The 18,274-nt window shown below is 45.4% G+C and overlaps 1 protein-coding gene across 2 annotated transcripts in view; it reads right to left on the bottom strand.

The window, feature by feature from the left end:
• The window catches only part of LOC112955795 (astrotactin-2), a 172,190-nt gene that overhangs the window by 33,599 nt on the left and 120,317 nt on the right, over nt 1–18,274 (bottom strand). For both annotated transcript variants that reach the window (XM_026049158.1, XM_026049160.1), the window contains one exon: nt 2,222–2,363. In XM_026049158.1, the coding sequence (XP_025904943.1) occupies nt 2,222–2,363 (142 nt within the window). The remainder of the gene's footprint in view (nt 1–2,221; nt 2,364–18,274) is intronic.

Here is an 18,274-nt window from a genome sequence, read left to right as displayed (position 1 = left end):
TTTAATTTAAAAAATGACCCTGTGCCCATGTTTCTGTTGTTGTTATGTCCGCACGGGTTCAGAACAGAGTGTTAGCCTCACATTTCACTGTTCTGGCTTTCTTCATGCTATGTCGCAACTGTATGGACATCTGAACACAGGAATATTTAATATGTGTGTTTATGTATCTGGGAACGCACAGATGCTAAGTAAACACGTGCTGGCTAGGTCCAAACTTGGAGCTAATTTGCGCATGCTGCATATATATGCATGCAGAGTAGTGTAAGAAAACATGCCTAGCAGGGGGCATATGTACACGTGCTTGGGAACGCAAGCACTGATGCTGACTGAGAATCCTGCAATGTGCACAAATTTGTGCATCTCCCAAGTGGTGGTCCAGGAGCCTGGATGCCAGGTGAACCGGTCCTCATGCACGTGCACATGAGCGTGCACACATCTGGGAAGTGCATACCCTTGTGAGTATGTGCTGAGGGCTCCTTGATGTCCTGCATGAGGGTCCACAGTTCCCTGACAGCAGTGAGTTGGTACCTGCTGGTTTCTCCAAAAACTTCTGCACCTCTCCCAAAAGGTACTTGCAGAAAGCAGAAGGTGCCCAAGCCACTCCAGGGCACGAGGCTTATGACTGACCCAAAGCTGAGGCTGACTTTGGCCACGGGGATGACACAGCACTGAACAAAGCACACTGCCTTCCACTCAAGGCTCTCCAAGACCTTTACTGGCATCAAGAAACTGATCACAGAGCCCCTAAAGAGATGGGTGAGTGCAATTATCTCTGCCCAGCAGATGGGGAAGACGATTTGGCAGACTGGGCTGCCAACGACCCAGACCTTCTGGCTCCCCACACACTGTGTCCACTTTGTCTTAGGCCTCCTCAGCAAGCGGAGCAGCGCTCCCCTTGTCCAGCCCTGGCAGCCACGTGCCTCACTGCTGATAGCTCGTGGGAGGCAGATTACTAGCCAGCTCTATGGTCGTTTCAGACTCTCCCTGGCACCTTTACAGAGCAGCCCAATTCCCAACGATATTAGTAATTATATTTATGCATTATATATATTTAACAAGAAAACATTTAAAATGATTAAATGGCAAGAGGTATCACTTGGAGCCCGCTCCTGGACAGAGCTCTGCTCCAGAGATGTGTAATAAAATCTTCTCCCTCTTTGGAGTCTGTCAACATACTTAACTGGGGGGTAGTGGAGGGGGAGGCAAAGGGAAAGTATTAATCAAGATCTTAAAAAGTTCTCGCTGACAGACCATTTGCCAGCTCTCACTTTAACTGCTTTTGTGGTCCCATAAAAAGTTTCATTACTCACTACAAAATGTGTTTTAATTATTACAGTCATTCTGACATTAAGCCCTGTGTTTCTCTCTTGCTTACTCTGTCCCTCTTTCCCCTTCCTGTCTTTTTTTCCCCTTTCACGTTTTTCCCCCCTTTTATTCTCCTGAYTCTTGTCATCCTCCCACAAGACACGGTGGATACCAGGCCTAAAAAGCACATGTGGAAGGGAGTCTGAAGAGGGAGGCAGGGACACAGGCAAGCTGAGTTCCCCAGATAATGAGGATCTGCAGGATTTCTGATATGTCCTTTAGGGGAGGAGGTTGAAGAGCCCTGATCCCTCCCAACTATACTGTAGGAGAAGTTAATGTTCGGATGCTGAAACAGTCCCACTACTTAAGGCATAAATTACCCTGCAAAAAATCTATTCGCTGGTCCTCAAAAAAGTTAGCAGGGTGATTTCAGGAGGGTCAAGTGAACTACATGATCAATGTCCATAYGACAAAGTATTGTGACAGAAGTAGCAGGAGGATAGGCTGGGGCATTTGCTGTTCCTCTGAGCTGGCATGAGACCGACTAACGTACACAGGGGCTTTATAACCAGCACCTAGCGCAGAGGGCTCAGGCCACTTTTCACATCTGGCTACTTTGCTCCCCAGATTCCTCCCTGCACAGACCATCATAGTGAGGATGTGGGTTATTCCAGAGGGCCATCCCACAGACCCCTCCTGCTGTTCTGGCAGGCACTGCTTTGCCATTTGCCATTGGTTGAGCCTCACACCCAAAGCAACAAAAGAATCTCCTCATTTGTACAGTGTCTGGTGTAACACAGTGCAGGCCAAACCAAGGCCCTTAGGCTCCATTGTAAGAGAAAAACTAATAACAATTAATTAATAGCACTGGAGATTCCCACTTGGCCCCCAGCACCTCCCATACGCCTCTCCTTACTTGTACAGACCATCTGGTTCCAGGCACTTGAAAATGACTGAATAGAGGCTGGTTTCAGGGACGTCTCCATGGCTCCTACCCGCTGCCACACAGGAGGTTGCAAGGCCAGAAAGCAAATCATCTGCAAAGCTCAAGGATTCTCCTGGAGAGCAGACAGAAGAGCAAGATGAAAACATTAATATAGATCAAACTCTTGCTGACCATTCAAAGAATGCAGAAACACGTAGCACAGGCCTAAGGGCCATCAATAAAGTCCAGTTGGCTGTGGCTGGTAGGAATAACCCCAAATCTATATGGAGAACATTGCCTATGGACAATGTAGAAAGCAAGTGGAAAACATGCTTGGGCCATTGGTTGCATTAGCAACCCATAGCAGAAAGAAAAGGGGCCTATACCAGGCAGCCAAAAGCAGAGAACATGAAGTCATAGCTTGGACAGCGGAGCAGTGCATTCATAGAGCATATAGGCAACATGTGGACTCACTTCAAGGACAGCTGACAAGCCAACTGCAAACACCACATGCAGGAGCTGCATCCAAGAACGGGTTCCATGGCTGCTCCTCGAGCTGATTGCTGCAATAACCACAGTTCAGCCATGCTGAAGGACTTGCACTTTTTTAATATTTAAATAAAAATAATTTTWAAAAAGGCTGAAAAGCTTGTTTGCTGTTTCACAAGGCTCATGATCTAGCTCGTGATCCAGCTGRAAGTGAAAAATGCCCCAACAATTAAGAATTTAGGCCTGATTATATCCTGCTTTGTCCATGAGCCTCACTGTCCTGAGGCAGGGTCTCCACCGGGTAGGTCCCATTGCTTTCCATTTCCATTTTGCAAGAACATAACTGAAAATCCAACATGCTAAGTCCTGCAAAACCCAGCCACCTGCCCTAATTGTGCCCTCACCCACACAGGCAGCAATCAGAGGAGTGTGCTGAGGTTGATAGAGTTGTGCTGCTAAAAGCAAACTCAGACACAGATTGTCACATAGGGTACCTTCTACATGCGTAAATGGCAAGACAGTACAGTAGAGAGAGGAGGAGAATTTATTTCTCAGCACATTTCTTTCTTTATTTTTCTGAAAGTAAATTGACTGGGAACCACTGCAATGAAAAATAATTCTAGATTCTTGGTATTCGGTGTAAGAAATAACCCATTGATTTAATCAGCACAGAGCACCTAATTGTGTGGGTTGATTATCCAGGTAGAAAAAAARCCCTCCTCTCCAAACCCCCAAACCACATTTGCGTTTTGTCTCAAAATTCAAAATTCAATAACAAATGTCCCCCTTGGCTACAGAAAAGAGCAGCAATAAATTCTTTTCCTCCCTAAAGGAATCCAAGTCTTAATTACTCATTTTAATGCTCCCAGCACGACTTGTTCTTTCCAAACTTTTTTCAGGCAGTTCTGTCACTAGTCTCCGTAGCTTAACCTAGTTACAAGACATGGGTTTGTACCAAACTCCAAGCGAATTCAACAGGCAGGTTTGATTGGCAGCGGTAAAATCACTGCTTGGAACTTGGAAGCATTGTACGGCCTTGAGAAAGTCCCTTAGCTCTGGATTTATGATTTAAACAAACAAACAAACAAAAACCTCTTGGCTTTTACTTGGCTATTGCTCTTTTCCAACTTTCATTTCCGTCTTTTTCATACAACATATAACTGGACTGTGGAACAACCTGTCACAAGAAGTCACTGAGAACAAAGACACTGCTATGACTTAAAAACAGATGAATCACAAACACATAATGAAGAAGCAGGAACAGTTTGTGTTATCAAACTATAGAGAGAACTTTTAAAACCTCATCAGGCCTCAAGCAACCTCTATTTTCACCAGGAATAAGGTTCCTAGGGGACATATTATTCCATTGTTGCCTGTYGTGGGGACCTCACATGTTCCTCCAAAGCACTCAAGACTGGCTGCAATAGGAGGCAGTGCAGACAGCCRAGTCCACCCTGCCTGGCATCTCCTATGACACTACCAAAGGTGTCAGGGCTTCAATTCATTTTACTGTGTTTTCCTTACTGCCCTTTTTTCATTTGTTTTCCTTGCTCAAGGCTCCAAGCAAGCAYGTGGGCCTTGCTCTTTGCAAGCTGGAGCCATGCATCTCTGAGCAGATGCCGTACAACCCAGTCATAGGTGCTCATTTGCACTGGGATCAGCACTGACCTTTTCCTACTACACCTCTGTTGTTTAGACCTGCAGCAGCTGAGTTGAAGCTTTCCCCATTGCCACATGGGCAGACAAGTTCCTTGGGGAGAACTGGCAGGTGGTTTGGGCTGAGATGAGGCGGGATGCACAGGAAGGACTATGTATTTGTGCACGTTTCAGTGTTCTCCTGGCTTATGGCTACACTTCCCCRTTACCAGTTTGAAATGTTTTGCAGTTGCAGAATTTTAGAGAAATTCAGTTGTGTGTGGTTGTTGACTTATCAAATAACCTCTAACTGGCGGAAGAAACAGGGTAAAAACTATGCTTATCTTCAAAAAAAAAAAAAAAAGCATGAGGACTATTACCTTATAGAGAACCTCACAAGACAAGAAAGAGGAACAGTATCAGCACCCAAGTCCTTTCCAGCCTTTCCTAAGAGCATTTTTTTTAGCATCAGAAGACACAAACCAAATCAAAACAGAAAAAAAAAAAAAATGGTCCCAGTCACTAAAGCATCACATAGCCAAGAAGACAGAGATTAACACTGAACTTGGCATCTTTCCCTCACTTCACCCTGTCTGGCTAGACACAAGCACCTCTGTGTTTCTGCAGTGACCTTCTCATGTGCCTCACAGCGGGAAGGTGAAATGGGCCCTGGCTTGCAGTAAATGCTGAGACAAGTGTTCTAGGGTGAATTCTGGAAGATCCTATCAGCCATCCAGGCACCAAACTACAAGGTGAAATTTTACATTATGGCCAGTGCTTTGTGAGAGTGTCGGATGGCATTTTTGTTTGAAAGTCTGGTCCCTCAAGACACTAAACTGCTCGCCTGACATACTCATTCAGTACTAGGTTACAAGAATGCTGACAATTAATATGAATTTCAACCATCTCTTTTGTTTCACATGGGAATTTGAGGACCCCCAAGATGGCCACATGTGTAACGAAGCCATATTAAATATAACTCTGCAGCTCCAGCCTTCCTGGAGAGTCTGAAACCTCATCCTGCACCCGAAGTTCAGCAGCTGCCTGTAGTCCAGCTCAATGGCAGCTCTGGGGAAAGGCAAGCTGAGCCCTGGCTATTCCACATAATATCCTGCTGAATATCCCCTTGCTGTAGTCCAGTGCTCCAGAATCACTGCCTTCCATATACTGCCTTCCATACGCTATGGCTTATATGCAAGCAAGCTGGAAATTTATGGAGTGATGCTTGCCAGAGTCTCTTGACAGCTGATATAGCAGCTCAGAGAGGTGTGCCATGTTCCCTTCCCTTCAGCTTGAGCTCAGAATGGCATGGCTCTTATTTTTTCCCCAGGAGGCTGCAAAAATCACTGTTTCAGACATGGCACTCATTTATTCTGCTGCAGCCAGACATCTAGTCAACAACTTTGTCCGGCTGACCTCCCAGAAACTTTTGCTCTCCAGCTAGTGTACTAGAGAGCCGTGCAGATTGCTTTTGCTGGACTGCAGAGCCAAGCAGCAGGAGGTGGTTTGGTGGATGAGAGAAGGACAGAAGTGCAGCCGGGCTGAAGGAACAAGCAGTGAAGGCCGAGAGAGCTGGCATGCGGGCTGCTGCGGCTGGCTACAGACTGCTCCCGCCCCACCACACACACAGGACCACGTGTTAGGGGACCCAGACGCAGCAAGGAAGCTTTCTTTCTTGCTCTGTGGAGCCGCTGTGCCATAGACACTTTAGCCTAAGGCACCTATTGTTTGGCTGCTACAGGGGACTGGGGAGCTGCTCCTAGTTCTGCATTTCTGGGACATGGGGCTGAGTGAGGAGCTGGAGCAGGGCACAGAGACTGAATCTTTGCAGTTGAAGAAAGAGGGAATTCAAGTCAATGAAGGAGGTGGCAGAGGAACTAGCTGGGCAGAGAGACTGTGATGAGCAATGGTGCAGGACCAAGGCGGAGACTTGGACTGGCAGTCCATGGGCTGGAGGCATATCTTTCACGTTGTCTATCCCAAGGAGAAGAGATAGGAAAGGAAATTGCAGGGCAGGGACAAGGAGTGCAAAGGGTGAAGCTAGAACCTGCAGGAAGAATGGGAGCAGGACATAAAAATGAGCAACYGCTGAATTAAAATGCAAAAGAAAATTGCACAGCTAACTGTGTTGAAGGCACTCACAAGGTTTCGAGTGCTCTTTTAGGGTAGTTATAAAAGGAGGGGGAYAGGCTAGCAATGAGCAATGCCATTAAATGCAGGAGGGGTTGTGACACACCATAGCCTGACTCTGCCACTGAATTCAGTGGGATCTGCCTTGATTGCGGAGTGCACTGCTAGTCCACCCTAGCAGTGTGACTAGACTGCTAGGACTGCTAGGACTGCTAGTTCCTCCCATGGACACATCCATGGGAGGAACTGAAGCTCACAGGGTTTGCCAAGGTGATGTCAATTTGTTTTAAGCCCAAACCCTTGGAATGAAATCCCTACAGCGAAAGGGTGCCGAGCCTCCGAGGAATCTTCCTCCTTCACTGACCTTGCTACATTGGAAAAAAAGCAGAGTTTGCTACTGAAACAGCAAAATAGATGCTAGCAAAGGTGCTGGCACCTCAGCCTCAAGGCTGCAAGTATTTCTGCACCTGTATAAGCTGCARTGAGATTGCTGCTGATGTCAAACTGTCCACATCATGGAGCAAATGTGGGGCCAGCTGAGGGATTCATGTTGTCCTCAAGCAAGGGGACGACAGACCCCGAATACAGTCCTATCAAGTAATAGTGCTGCTGCATTGTAGCATTCTGTAGCATTAGAGGAATACTGACCTAACTGCACAGGGCCTGGTGACAGTTCAGTTAGAGGGTACTGTACAGAGCTCATCTGCTGGTCTGTATTCATTAAACAGGTAGCAAAATTGGAAAAGTAGGAAATAAGGATACATGGGGGAATAATGAAAGGCACAAGGAGTTTACCATGCAGTGAAGACAAAGCAAAAAAAAAGACCAAGTAGGATACATTACTCTATGGATACATCAACAGGGCAAGCACTCAGAGGGAAAACAAATATTTAGGCTAATGGGCAGAAATGGCACAAGAAAGTAAAATGGATATGAATAAACAGTCTGCACCTGAGAAGAGCAAATAAACCCAAGAATCTTTTAAGACAAAGCTGATCATTTTATGAAGGGGATTACATGGATAAGTAGCTTATCGTGGAAAGCAAACCGGCTTCTCTTTCCCATCTGGATCTGTGTTCTCACACTCTCCCACCAGCAAATATAAAGAAGGATTTCAGCCTCCCAAAGCAGCCCTGAAGTGCAGACCTTCTGGATTGCCACAATATCTTTGCTTGCATTATTAAATTTCAGAGAGAATCCAAAGATTCTCTACAGAGTAAATGATAGCTAAATAGATCATCTCTGTGGAGAAGGAGATATTTTATTGGCCAGACAGCCATCTGTGTCCTTCATTAATAGTAATAAATAATTGATGTCATGCTAAATAAAGCAATAAGCTGTTACAAATACCAAGGACAAATGACCAGCTCCTGTGAGGATGTCTCACCTGTGTTCACTTCTCGGTTGCAACAACTTCAAATCAGAGATGAACATCTTTATAAAGGGCTGTACCCAAAAAAAGATGCTACCTGCTCCCTGCTTATGCCTGGGTACTGGGACAACACTGCTCTGCAATGGGATGCTGACATTTGTAATTGTGTGACATCTTCCTGTAAGATTCTCTTCCCCCTAACTTTCACATCACTGCCTTCCCATCGCTGGTCTGCCCCAAACCGTCCAACTCCCCAGACAACTTTTGCAAGTCAACCCCTGCTCTAGCAAGGCCTGCCACAAAAATGCATCTCTCTCTCTGTGTGGCATTTCTCTTTGCTCTCTAGCACAACTCCTCACTAGTGCCTTGTGCTGTTCTGCAGACAGGGCTGGAGTTTGGCAAGCCTCCTCCTCTTTGCATCCTGTATTGACTCCAGTGTCACCATGAGTCAGAGCTCTCCCTAAAACAGAGGAAAATAACAGCACATCTGGAGCTTGCAGGGGGTTATCCTTAGTCTGCGAAGTTCTGCAGATCTGTGCAGGGCAGGGCCAGGAGTGGCTGCACCAAGCAATAGAGGTCAGCCTGCTTCTGATGGCTCTGAGAGAGTCCCCAGGAACTCGCAGCAAGATTTCCTGATGGAGGAACTGAAGCTGATGTGTAGTGGTGGTGGACACCCCAGGTTCAACAACTTGTCTGCAAAGTTAATGATCTGAACTGACGATCTGAAGTGAGCACATTTCTAGTCACATGGGGCTATATTCAGACTGCCACCCCCTACCATGAGCCAGGAGAGGGACTGAGGAATGAGAACGGAGAGAGGTGGGCTCAGCCACTCRCTGTCAGCATCTGTCAGGGTTACAACTGTCTCTCTCCTTTGACTGTAAAACGTGTGAGTGCCCAGCAGACATGGAAAGCAACACAGGATGAATCACATCAGCTATGACTCCTTCTGCTGAAGACACCAGATTTACAAGGCTGAGTTCAACCAGACTAAACAAAAGAGCTAGGTCAGGAGAGTCCTCTGGTTTAGAGAAGGGAAGGTCCTTTTGGACCTTCAAGAGAGTTTCCTAGGGCTCTCTCAAGACAGCTACCAGCAGCAAAGACAAAACCCACGTGTCACAAAAYAAGGAGGAAATGTAGAGAGGGGAGACTCTCTGTTGTGACTTTGCCATTGAGATTCCTAGAAAGAGCATGAAGAGGAAAGTATGAAGACACCAATATCTCTCAGTTTTGACAGCTTCTTCACTAGACTAGACTAAACCAATCCTGCAGTGTTACCACTTTCTTCTGATTGTGGTTTCCTCGCTCTGTCTTTTCCTCTCTTGCTTTTTTTCAACCTGTTTTTAATTTACTCTTGTGGCATCTCTGTCTGTGACCTCATTCTGGTACTTAAGAAAAAAAAAGAGAGAATGTCCTTTAAAAAAGAAATGAAAGAAATCATATTTTATTTAGCTTGGTTGGTTTTGAAGCTTTAGCAGAAGAAAGATTAACCTTTTCTGCCTAGCTTAATGAAAACAAGGAGAAAGTCTGTATGGATAAATAAATATCTGTGTGGGTATGGAGCAGGCACGATCGTGTTACAGCCCCGGTGGAGCTGTAATGGGGAACAGGCGCGTTCCTGCACAGCGGCTCCCAATTCCCTATCCATTTTCAAGGAAAGAAAAACAGAGTAGAATGTCAGAGGCCCAAGTGGGCATAAATGAGGAAGCCCAGGGAAGGCAGATGGGGCCCAGCGAGGACTTCCGTCCCCAGCAGTGACCTTCGGAGCAATGCCAGGAAAGCAGATGGAAAAGGAGGCTTTACTCCACTTTGCTCTTGCCAGGTTTTGTTTCAGAAATCAGGAAACAAATGGCATGCTGAGGCCTCCAAATTTGTCACGTTTTGGGGGTCCTCTTCACAGCCTCCTCTTCCTCCAGGGCTTTGCCTCTAAGGTTCAAAGGAAGGCTTTTAGCAGAAGGCCTGTCCTAGCTTTTTGGAACGATGGATGGGGAGCACAGGCTTGCAAGGCTGTTCCTCTGGTTGGGCTTAATGTGCTGTGTTAATGTGCTTTGGTCTGGCTCCTGGCGGGGCAGGGCAGTGAAAGGTGGTTTATCTTGGAGATGATGGGCTGATTTAAATTAGTGTAGCATAACTTCAGGCGACTGATCTGTTCTGATTTACATCAGCAGATGGTCTGTCTCACTGCCTAAGAGATCATTAAAAGCAAACTGTCCCCACTGATCCTGGTGGAAGGATGTCAAAACCTCTTTTACCCAGATAGCTTGCCTGATTATAAAAATAACGAAAAGGCCTAATTCTTATTGAAACATCTTCTGACCACATTCCGGGAGTACCAACACAGGCTGGTCTCTCTTGCTAGATGGAGGAGATCTAGGTCCCACTCCTGATAAGTCAGCAGTCTCCAAAATCATCTTTTTGTTGCGACTTTTCTCACAGACACACAAGGAATTCCTTTGGCAGAACACAGGTAATTACGTTAAAACTAGATACAGGAAATATCTATGGAAAATACGGATTTTTCTGTGCAATTTTGGGCACAGTTTGTGCCTCACTTGCTAACTTACACAACAGAGCCAGTAGCAACACTTCACTGTATGGTTTTACTTCACCTTGCCCAGTTAAGCTATAAATTCTGGGAGGACCTTGTTTCGTACACATACACAGTCTGTATGATACTAGATAGATTGGTGATAGTAGATATATTTGTAAGGGGAAAGGCTCTCCTCTGGCCTTCCCAGTTCCTCTGCTGACTGAAAACTGTAAATGAATTAAATTTCAAGAGCAACGTTCTGGCTGAGCTAAAAGCAAGAGTTGCACTTTAATGACACAGAAGTCTCTTGGAAAGTCTTTGTTGCTGTTCTCCAGGGCCAGAAGTTACTGCAGACACAAAGATACTCAGAACTGAATGAAAGGCTGTCTTGTATTACTCTTGCAAAGAGAAGTCAGTTGAATAGAAGGAAATGGTCTTTAGAAGGAAATGGTCTTTAGATGATCTGTGATCTTCTAAAATCATGGTGCACAAGGCACATTGTTCTTTTGGGGTTACAGTAGGACCCATTTCTACTTAATTGGTAGAAATGCTTAACATGCTTCTTATGACAAATCCTTCATTGTCAATATTATACTATATCTGAAAAACTGCTTCAACTCATAAAAAATGCCTCACCTCTTCCATCTCCCCAAGGCAGTATGCTGCTGGAGAAGAGTGGGAATTAATGCATTTCATTCTGTGCTGCAAGCCCTGCAGTATTTCTCAGGGTTCACTGGGTTGCTAAAGATCAACCATAGGCAGAAACAAGCTGAGTCTGCTGTGCTTGGAGCCATCCAGACATGGGCCAGTTCCAGTCTCCAAGCCACGTATTCATTAGCATAGTGAAGAATTTGAGTGAATGTATCTATTCTCTTAAAGTTGTTTTTTGGCTCTGTGGCACATTAATACTGTTACCTGGTTTCAAGGCAAAGTTGGACAAAGTGGATCTCTTTGTGCTATGAGCTCTACAGACACACAGAAAATGCATGAACTCTGTCCTCAGATACTTCTGCTCTGGCAGAAGATCTTGTCTATCACCACAGATCTTGCTCCTAGCCCCACTCTTGATTTTCTTTCATTTTTAGATTCTTTTAAATTAGAGGTTTCTAAACAATGGACTAGTGATCCTGACCACTGGTAGTCCCTGAGGTCTGTGGTCAGCACTCTGTTTATATTCAAAAAGAATACCACCAACTTTGCTACAGTCCCAGAACCATTTTTCGACCACATAAATTGATGTATCAGTTGTTTCACAAAAGGCAATGAACCCTGTACCATATATAACCTCTTTCTTAAGTGTACAAGGCTGCTTCTCTGTGTGGTTCCTAAGAAAAAATAAGGGTTTACAAGCCACTGTCCTAAAATGACTCCCAAATTTTGGGTACAAAGACGATACCAAGTAGACAGCCTCCACCAACTCAGATCACTAGACAGTTCCATCTGCTGCTGTGAAAAAGATGCCTATGCCTTTTCACCTAAGATGGTGAAACATGTTGGAGGGGTCCTTCCTAATTAAAGGTCAAGCACAAGGTGATTATGGCCAGTCCAAGTGGCCCTAGTGATATTCCTGTCATAGAATGCTTAAGGTTGGAAGGGACCTCAGAGGTCATCTAGTCCAACCCCCCTGCTCACRCAGGGTCACCYAGAGCACGTGGCACAGGGCTGCATCCAAGCAGGTTTTAAAGATCTCCAAAGAAAGAGACTCCACAACCTCTCTGGGCAGCCTGTTCCAGGGCTCTGTAACCCTCACAATCAAGAAGTGTTTCCTTAAGCTCCTGTGGAACTTTTGGTGCCTCAGCTTGTGGCCGTTTCCTCTAGTCCTGTCGCTGGCCACCACTGAAAAGAGGCCGGTCCCTCCTCTCACTGCCTCCCTTGAGGTATTTATAGACTCTGATCAGGACCCCCTCAGCCTTCTCTTCTTCAGGCTATCCTGTGTTTGACACACTAACTGGCCTAATACATATCCCTCCCAACCTGCTTTTTACGCTTTGGTCTACCATGAAACAAGGCGGACCTGTCAAACAATGAATACTGGTCTTCATTTCCAGCTATACTGACTGATCTGTTACCTTTATTTTCAGCTTTCTATGATGAAGGGYTTAATACCCCACAGAATCACACTGCCCGGATGTGACCCTGTGCCACATGCTCTAGGTGTCCCTGCTGGAGCAGGAGGGYTGGACTAGATGACCTCTAGAGGTCCCTTCCAATCTCAACCATTCTGTGAGTCTATGGTTCAGTGACTGACTTGCACTCATTTGAGATTAAGTCTTCAGAGAGGTCTTGCCCACATGAGCACACACACACACATACAGAGCCTCAAATACCAAGCTAGCAGGAGGGGAAAAGAACACTTCCTAGGAAGAAACTCAGTGTGCAATTAATCTTTAAAAACATAATTATCTTGAATAGCTTGTCAAATCAAGTTACTGAAAACATATGTCAAAAAAGTAGCACTTGTTCTTTGTTTCACTTTTCCTTGTCCTTTTTTGGGGAAAAAATGAAATTTCTGGAGTCCTGTGAAATGAGAAAATTACTTCTATCACCACTGTTTCCTCCCCCTCCTCCTGGTCCCTTCTTACACTTCATGACTCAGTGCTGTACCGTATACCAAAATTCATTACTGGCAAAGGCAATCAATTTTTTAAAAAATATTTTTTGTTTGGTCCAGTTGATTCTAAGTAGAGGCAATATAACAGATGCTGATGCTTGTAGAGAATCAGTGATAAGATTTTGGTGCAAGATATTCAGAGCGGCTCAACACACACAACTCCAGCCAGCTCGGCAGCCTGTTGGCCAACAAACACTTAAAAAATTGGTCCTGATGGAGGGACCTGCATGGAAGCAGACCTCTTACTTGGCATCAATATGTAGTTTTGAACATTTGAGAATGTGGAGGCAGATCCTCAGTTCATAAAATCTCCTGTAGCTCCCTTGAAGTCAATGGAATAATAACAATTTACACTAGCTGAGTTTCTGCATCCTGGCTGTGAGCTATTTGGAACAACTACACCATAATGATTATTACAGATATTTTGAATCACTTGTCTGAGATGGATAGGAGAATATCATTGTACATGAAAATACAGACTGGGTTTGCTATGATTTGCAAAGAATTATTGAGCCATACCTTACAAACATTTGCACGTGTTTGGCTTTACTCATTTGAGCTGTTCCATTACACTCATGTGCCACATAAACTAATGTGCATATCTGCAGGATCGAAGTTAAAACTTGTGGAAAACATAGCAAGCTCTGAACATTTTTGTATGTATGTTCACTTAGCTTAGAGTCAGCTTAGGAAGCATGTTATTTTATTMTTCTTCTTTTCATAAACTTCCCTTAGTCCAATGAGGTCACAGAATCACAGAATGTTCAAGGTTGGAAGGGACCTCTAGAGATCATCTAGTCCAACCTTCCTGCTCAAGCAGGCACACCTAGAGCATGTGGCACAGGGTGGCATCCAGGTGGATTTGGAAGACCTCCAGAGAAGGAGACTCCACAACCTCCCTGGGCAGCCTGTTCCACTGATCTGTCACCCTCACAGTAAAGAAATTCTTCCTCAGATGGAGATGGAACTTCCTGTGTTGCAGCTTGCACCCATTACCCCTTGTCCYGTCACCGGCCACCACTGAGAAGAGCCAYCCTTCCTGCCTACATTCTCCCTTCATGAACTTAGGCATGTTAATCAGATCCCCTCTCAGTCTTCTCTTCTCCAAGCTGAACAGGCCCAACACACTCAGTCTCTCCTCATACGAGAGATGCTCCAGTCCCTTAATCATCTTTGTCACTCTCCACAGGACCCTCTCTAGGAGCTCCACGTCCCTCTTACACTGTGGAGCCCAGCGCTGCACACAATATTCCAGGTGCGGCCTCACCAGAGCTGAGCAGAGGGGCAGAATCACCTCCCTTGACCTGCTGGCAACACTCCTCCTGATGCAGCCAGGATCCCATTGGCCTTCTTGGCCACGAGGGCACACTGCTCACTCATGGTTAACTTGGTGTCAACCAGGACTCCCAGGTCCCTCTCCGTGGAGGTGCTCTCCAGCAGGTCCACCCCTAATCTGTACTGGTGCCTGGGGTTATTCCTCCCCAGGTGCAGGACCCTGCACTTGTCCTTATTGAACCTCATGAGGTTCCTCTCTGCCCAACTCACCAGCCTGTCCAGGTCCCTCTGGATGGCAGCAGAGCCCCTCAGAGTGTCGGCCACTCCACCCAGCTTGGTGTCATCTGCAAACTTCCTCGGGGTGCACTCAGTGCCCTCGCCCAGGTCATTGATGAACRAGTTGAACAGCACTGGGCCCAGCACTGACCCCTGGGGGACACCACTGGCCACAGGCCTCCAACTGGCCTCAGCCCCATTTATGACCACCCTCTGAGCTCTGCCCTCCAGCCAGTTCTCAATCCACCTCACCATGTACTCGTCCAGACCACTCTCCCTTTAGAAAAAGTCAAATGTAGTATTACGACAAAAATCAAGCAAAGATGCAAATATGTGATCCAACCCAGAAGCCAGAAAACACTCTCTTAGTCAGGACTAACAATGCAACAACTAACGTCAGTTAACAAGAAATCACCTGAATTACTAGAATACATTCACAAGTTCCTTAACACAGATAATGAATCATTCACTTACTGATTTCCTCATAATCAAGGTGACATTTATTTCTTTACAGTTCTGACTCATTAGAAGATGCAAGTCAGTGAAATGAAGAAAGAGACAGGAAGGTCTGAGTAAGGGTCTGGTTCACCATCTGTGCTTCTATCATTACATCAGAAATTACTCTACATTTTCCATCAAGGACATAAAATGAGATGGTATCTCCTGCACCACTGTACAGTCCTGCTGCGTATGAGGACAGCATACAACATCTCATTTCCTTAAATTGGTTTTGTCTGTTTGAAGACAAAACAATGTCAACAAGGCACCTGACGTCTAAAGCTCACAGTGCACTTCATGAAGGCCATTAATGCCTCACAATGTGGCAGTATTTACATTCCTCAATCAAGATGTGAGCTCTCTTAGAATACACACCTGCACAGCGGAAGACTATGGGGTTGGAAGAGGAGGCAGGCAAAGGAGCAGAGACACATGGAAAGGAAATTACTTTTTCAAGATTATGCAGCAGCAAAAGGCAGATTTGGTTCTAGGACCCAAACACTCAGTCCAGATCTCTAACCACYAATGCCTGGCTTTCATTTTATAAAGACTATTAATTCCTTTTTATAACAGAGCAAAATTTAGGCACTGTGGACATACCAAATAAGAACACAGCAGGACACTGGCACAGAAAGCAATAAATTTTGCTATGAATTTTAAGTCACATTTCCTAAAAATCAAGATAAATCAATCTTCACATCCACAGGCAAGTAAGAGTTGTCATTAACAGCACAACATGGATGGAAATTGTCCCTTGGTGCAAGACRACCTGGGAACCATCTCACTGAAGGCCCAGAAGGGTGGGAATAGTCATTTGACTCCTAAATGTCCTTGGCAAAGCAAGTTATCTGGGCACACTCAAAGTCCCCAAGATCACCGGTGGCTACAGAATGGTTAGCTGAAGACACGTCATCGCCACCAACTGTGTAACATCCTATCACTTAGGGGACAAAAGACAGATTCCCCGAATGGGCAGGGGAGGATTAGGCCAAGTGGTAAATGGATTCCATGGCTGTCCCGGATCTGTGCTGATGAGGAAAGCCAGTGTCAGGTAGCCAACCCGGAGCTCACACAGCAATGTTATCACTTCCCTCTTTTCTTCCAATCCATAAATAGAATCCAAACATTGCTTAGGCCATGTTAGAAAGATAAGGAGAGTCTCTCCCCTCTCTTGCAAAGCCTGAAATAGAAACCCCACTACTCCCTACGCTAAGCAGCAAGTGCAGGATGCTGACATTTAGCAGTAGGGAAAATTCCCAAACAACGAACCCTCTCTCTCTCCTCCCTCCCCCAGTCCCCTGGAAAATGCTCATAAAGCAAAGAGGAAAAATTAAGAAAAAAAAAAAAAAACACAACCCCAATAACCAAAACCCAACCCTCTGAAGACTGTGAAAATAACATGTAGAGAAGTACAGTGAGTCAGTCTCTACTAACTGCACAAGGATCACCAGTCTTGAAGGCGGAGATGATTCACCAAGGAATCGGATCAAGAACTAGAAGGGTGAAGAGACCAAAAAGAGGGTGGGGAAAGAAAGTTGTGTCCAAGGAAGCAAGGGAATAAGAAATTAAATGTTTCCGGATTGCATGCATCTTGTCATTTATCAAACACAGTCCATTTAGAACTGATTCTGGAAACGGTTAACTTATTCCCTTTTTTTGTTTTGTTTTTGTTTTTTTTTCTGCAATCTTTCTATATGAAAAGAGGGGCAAAACTGCTGCAAGATCACAGTCAATATCCACACTTAACTCTTTTCTCTCTTTCTACCTGCCATGAGATGCCCAATGGAGCCTCACTTCCCTGCTGCTTCCATCCCTCCTTTCCTGCATCCATTCCCTTTAGCTGCTGCAGTATTACCTGATTCTCCTCATTTATTAGCTGATATAAAGGCATAAAAGATGCCTTCAAGTAGATGAGAAAAGCAGGGCCTACTCAGGAGCACAGCATGCTGTGGGGAGGCCCTTATGGATGCCACAGGCACAGAAAGTATATAGTCTACATCGTCACCATAGATGGACAGGAGGACAGGGGCTCCAGCTCCTGGAAAGAATTCTGCTTGCCAGAATGCTTTCCTTTTATTCCTCCATTCATCCTTTTTTTCTAAGCTGCCCGTCTTTTCATGCAATAGGCATAAAAAATTCCAACACAAAAACTTGCTCTAAAAAAAAAAAAAAAAAAAAAAAAAAAAACCCTCCCTCTCAAGTTTACAATGAGAGCTGTAAAACTTTTTCAGCTTGGAAAATTCTCCCGGTCAGTTTTTCCTACTGTTTAATCCCCGCTTTGAGTTACATAGAATGAGTAAACACTTTTTATAAGGTTCTAATTCATACCTAACCCATACAGTTTATAGCTTAACGTAGTAAAATATACATACACACACACACGCATACTTTATACAGACACACACATATATACATCTACATATGTATAAAATAGCCTTGATTCTACTCCTGCGAGCCCCACAGCAGCAGGTCTGATTGCTCCGACATGTGCTCCGCTATGAAAGGAAGCCTGGCGTGGTTAGGTGTGAGTTAGCTGGCCTGGGGAGTAGTTTCCGCTCCAGATTCCTGCMATCTCCTTTGTAATAAATAATTAGTCAGTCTCGTTAAGGGAGCGGCAGGAGAGTGGGAACATCCACTGCCCCGTCCTTGGAGGGCTAAGGAACGCCACCACGTGGAGCCAAGGAACAGTTCTGTCTGCTCCTTGCCCAAGTGAGCRCCTGGAGCAAAGCTCCATCCCAGGAACACAGATAGATCCTGGGTTCGAGGTAGTGGGGCCATGGCAGTGATACTACCAGGGGCAGTGGTAGGGCGCCAGGCAAAGAAGCCACCTCTCTTAAAGGCCATTCTTTACAGCCAGTTATGAGAGGTAGGTGATCAATCCAAAACTCGGACATGAATGCTGCTGAGTTTAGTCCTRCAGAAGGATGTGGCCCCACTGCTGAACATCTCCAGGTAGCTATGGGTTAAGGTTGTGCTGCAAACACCTTATGCCCAGGATCAGCAGCAAGCTGCTCTGAGGGTGGATCATCCTTTCCTGCTAAACTGCTTCATAAGCCTGTGTACAATATCATTTCATAGAATCATAGAATGCTTAAGGTTGGAAGGCACCTCCAGAGAYCATCTAGTCCAACTGCCCTGTACACGCAGGGCCACCTAGAGCACATGGCATAGGGCTGCATCCAAGTGGGTTTTAAAGATCTGCAAAGAAGGAGACTCCACAACCTCTAA

This window comes from Nothoprocta perdicaria, unplaced genomic scaffold (assembly GCF_003342845.1).
Source record: "Nothoprocta perdicaria isolate Ctin4 unplaced genomic scaffold, notPer1 scaffold_6, whole genome shotgun sequence".
Taxonomy (NCBI): domain Eukaryota; kingdom Metazoa; phylum Chordata; class Aves; order Tinamiformes; family Tinamidae; genus Nothoprocta; species Nothoprocta perdicaria.
This window is presented reverse-complemented; position numbering and strand designations above follow the sequence as displayed.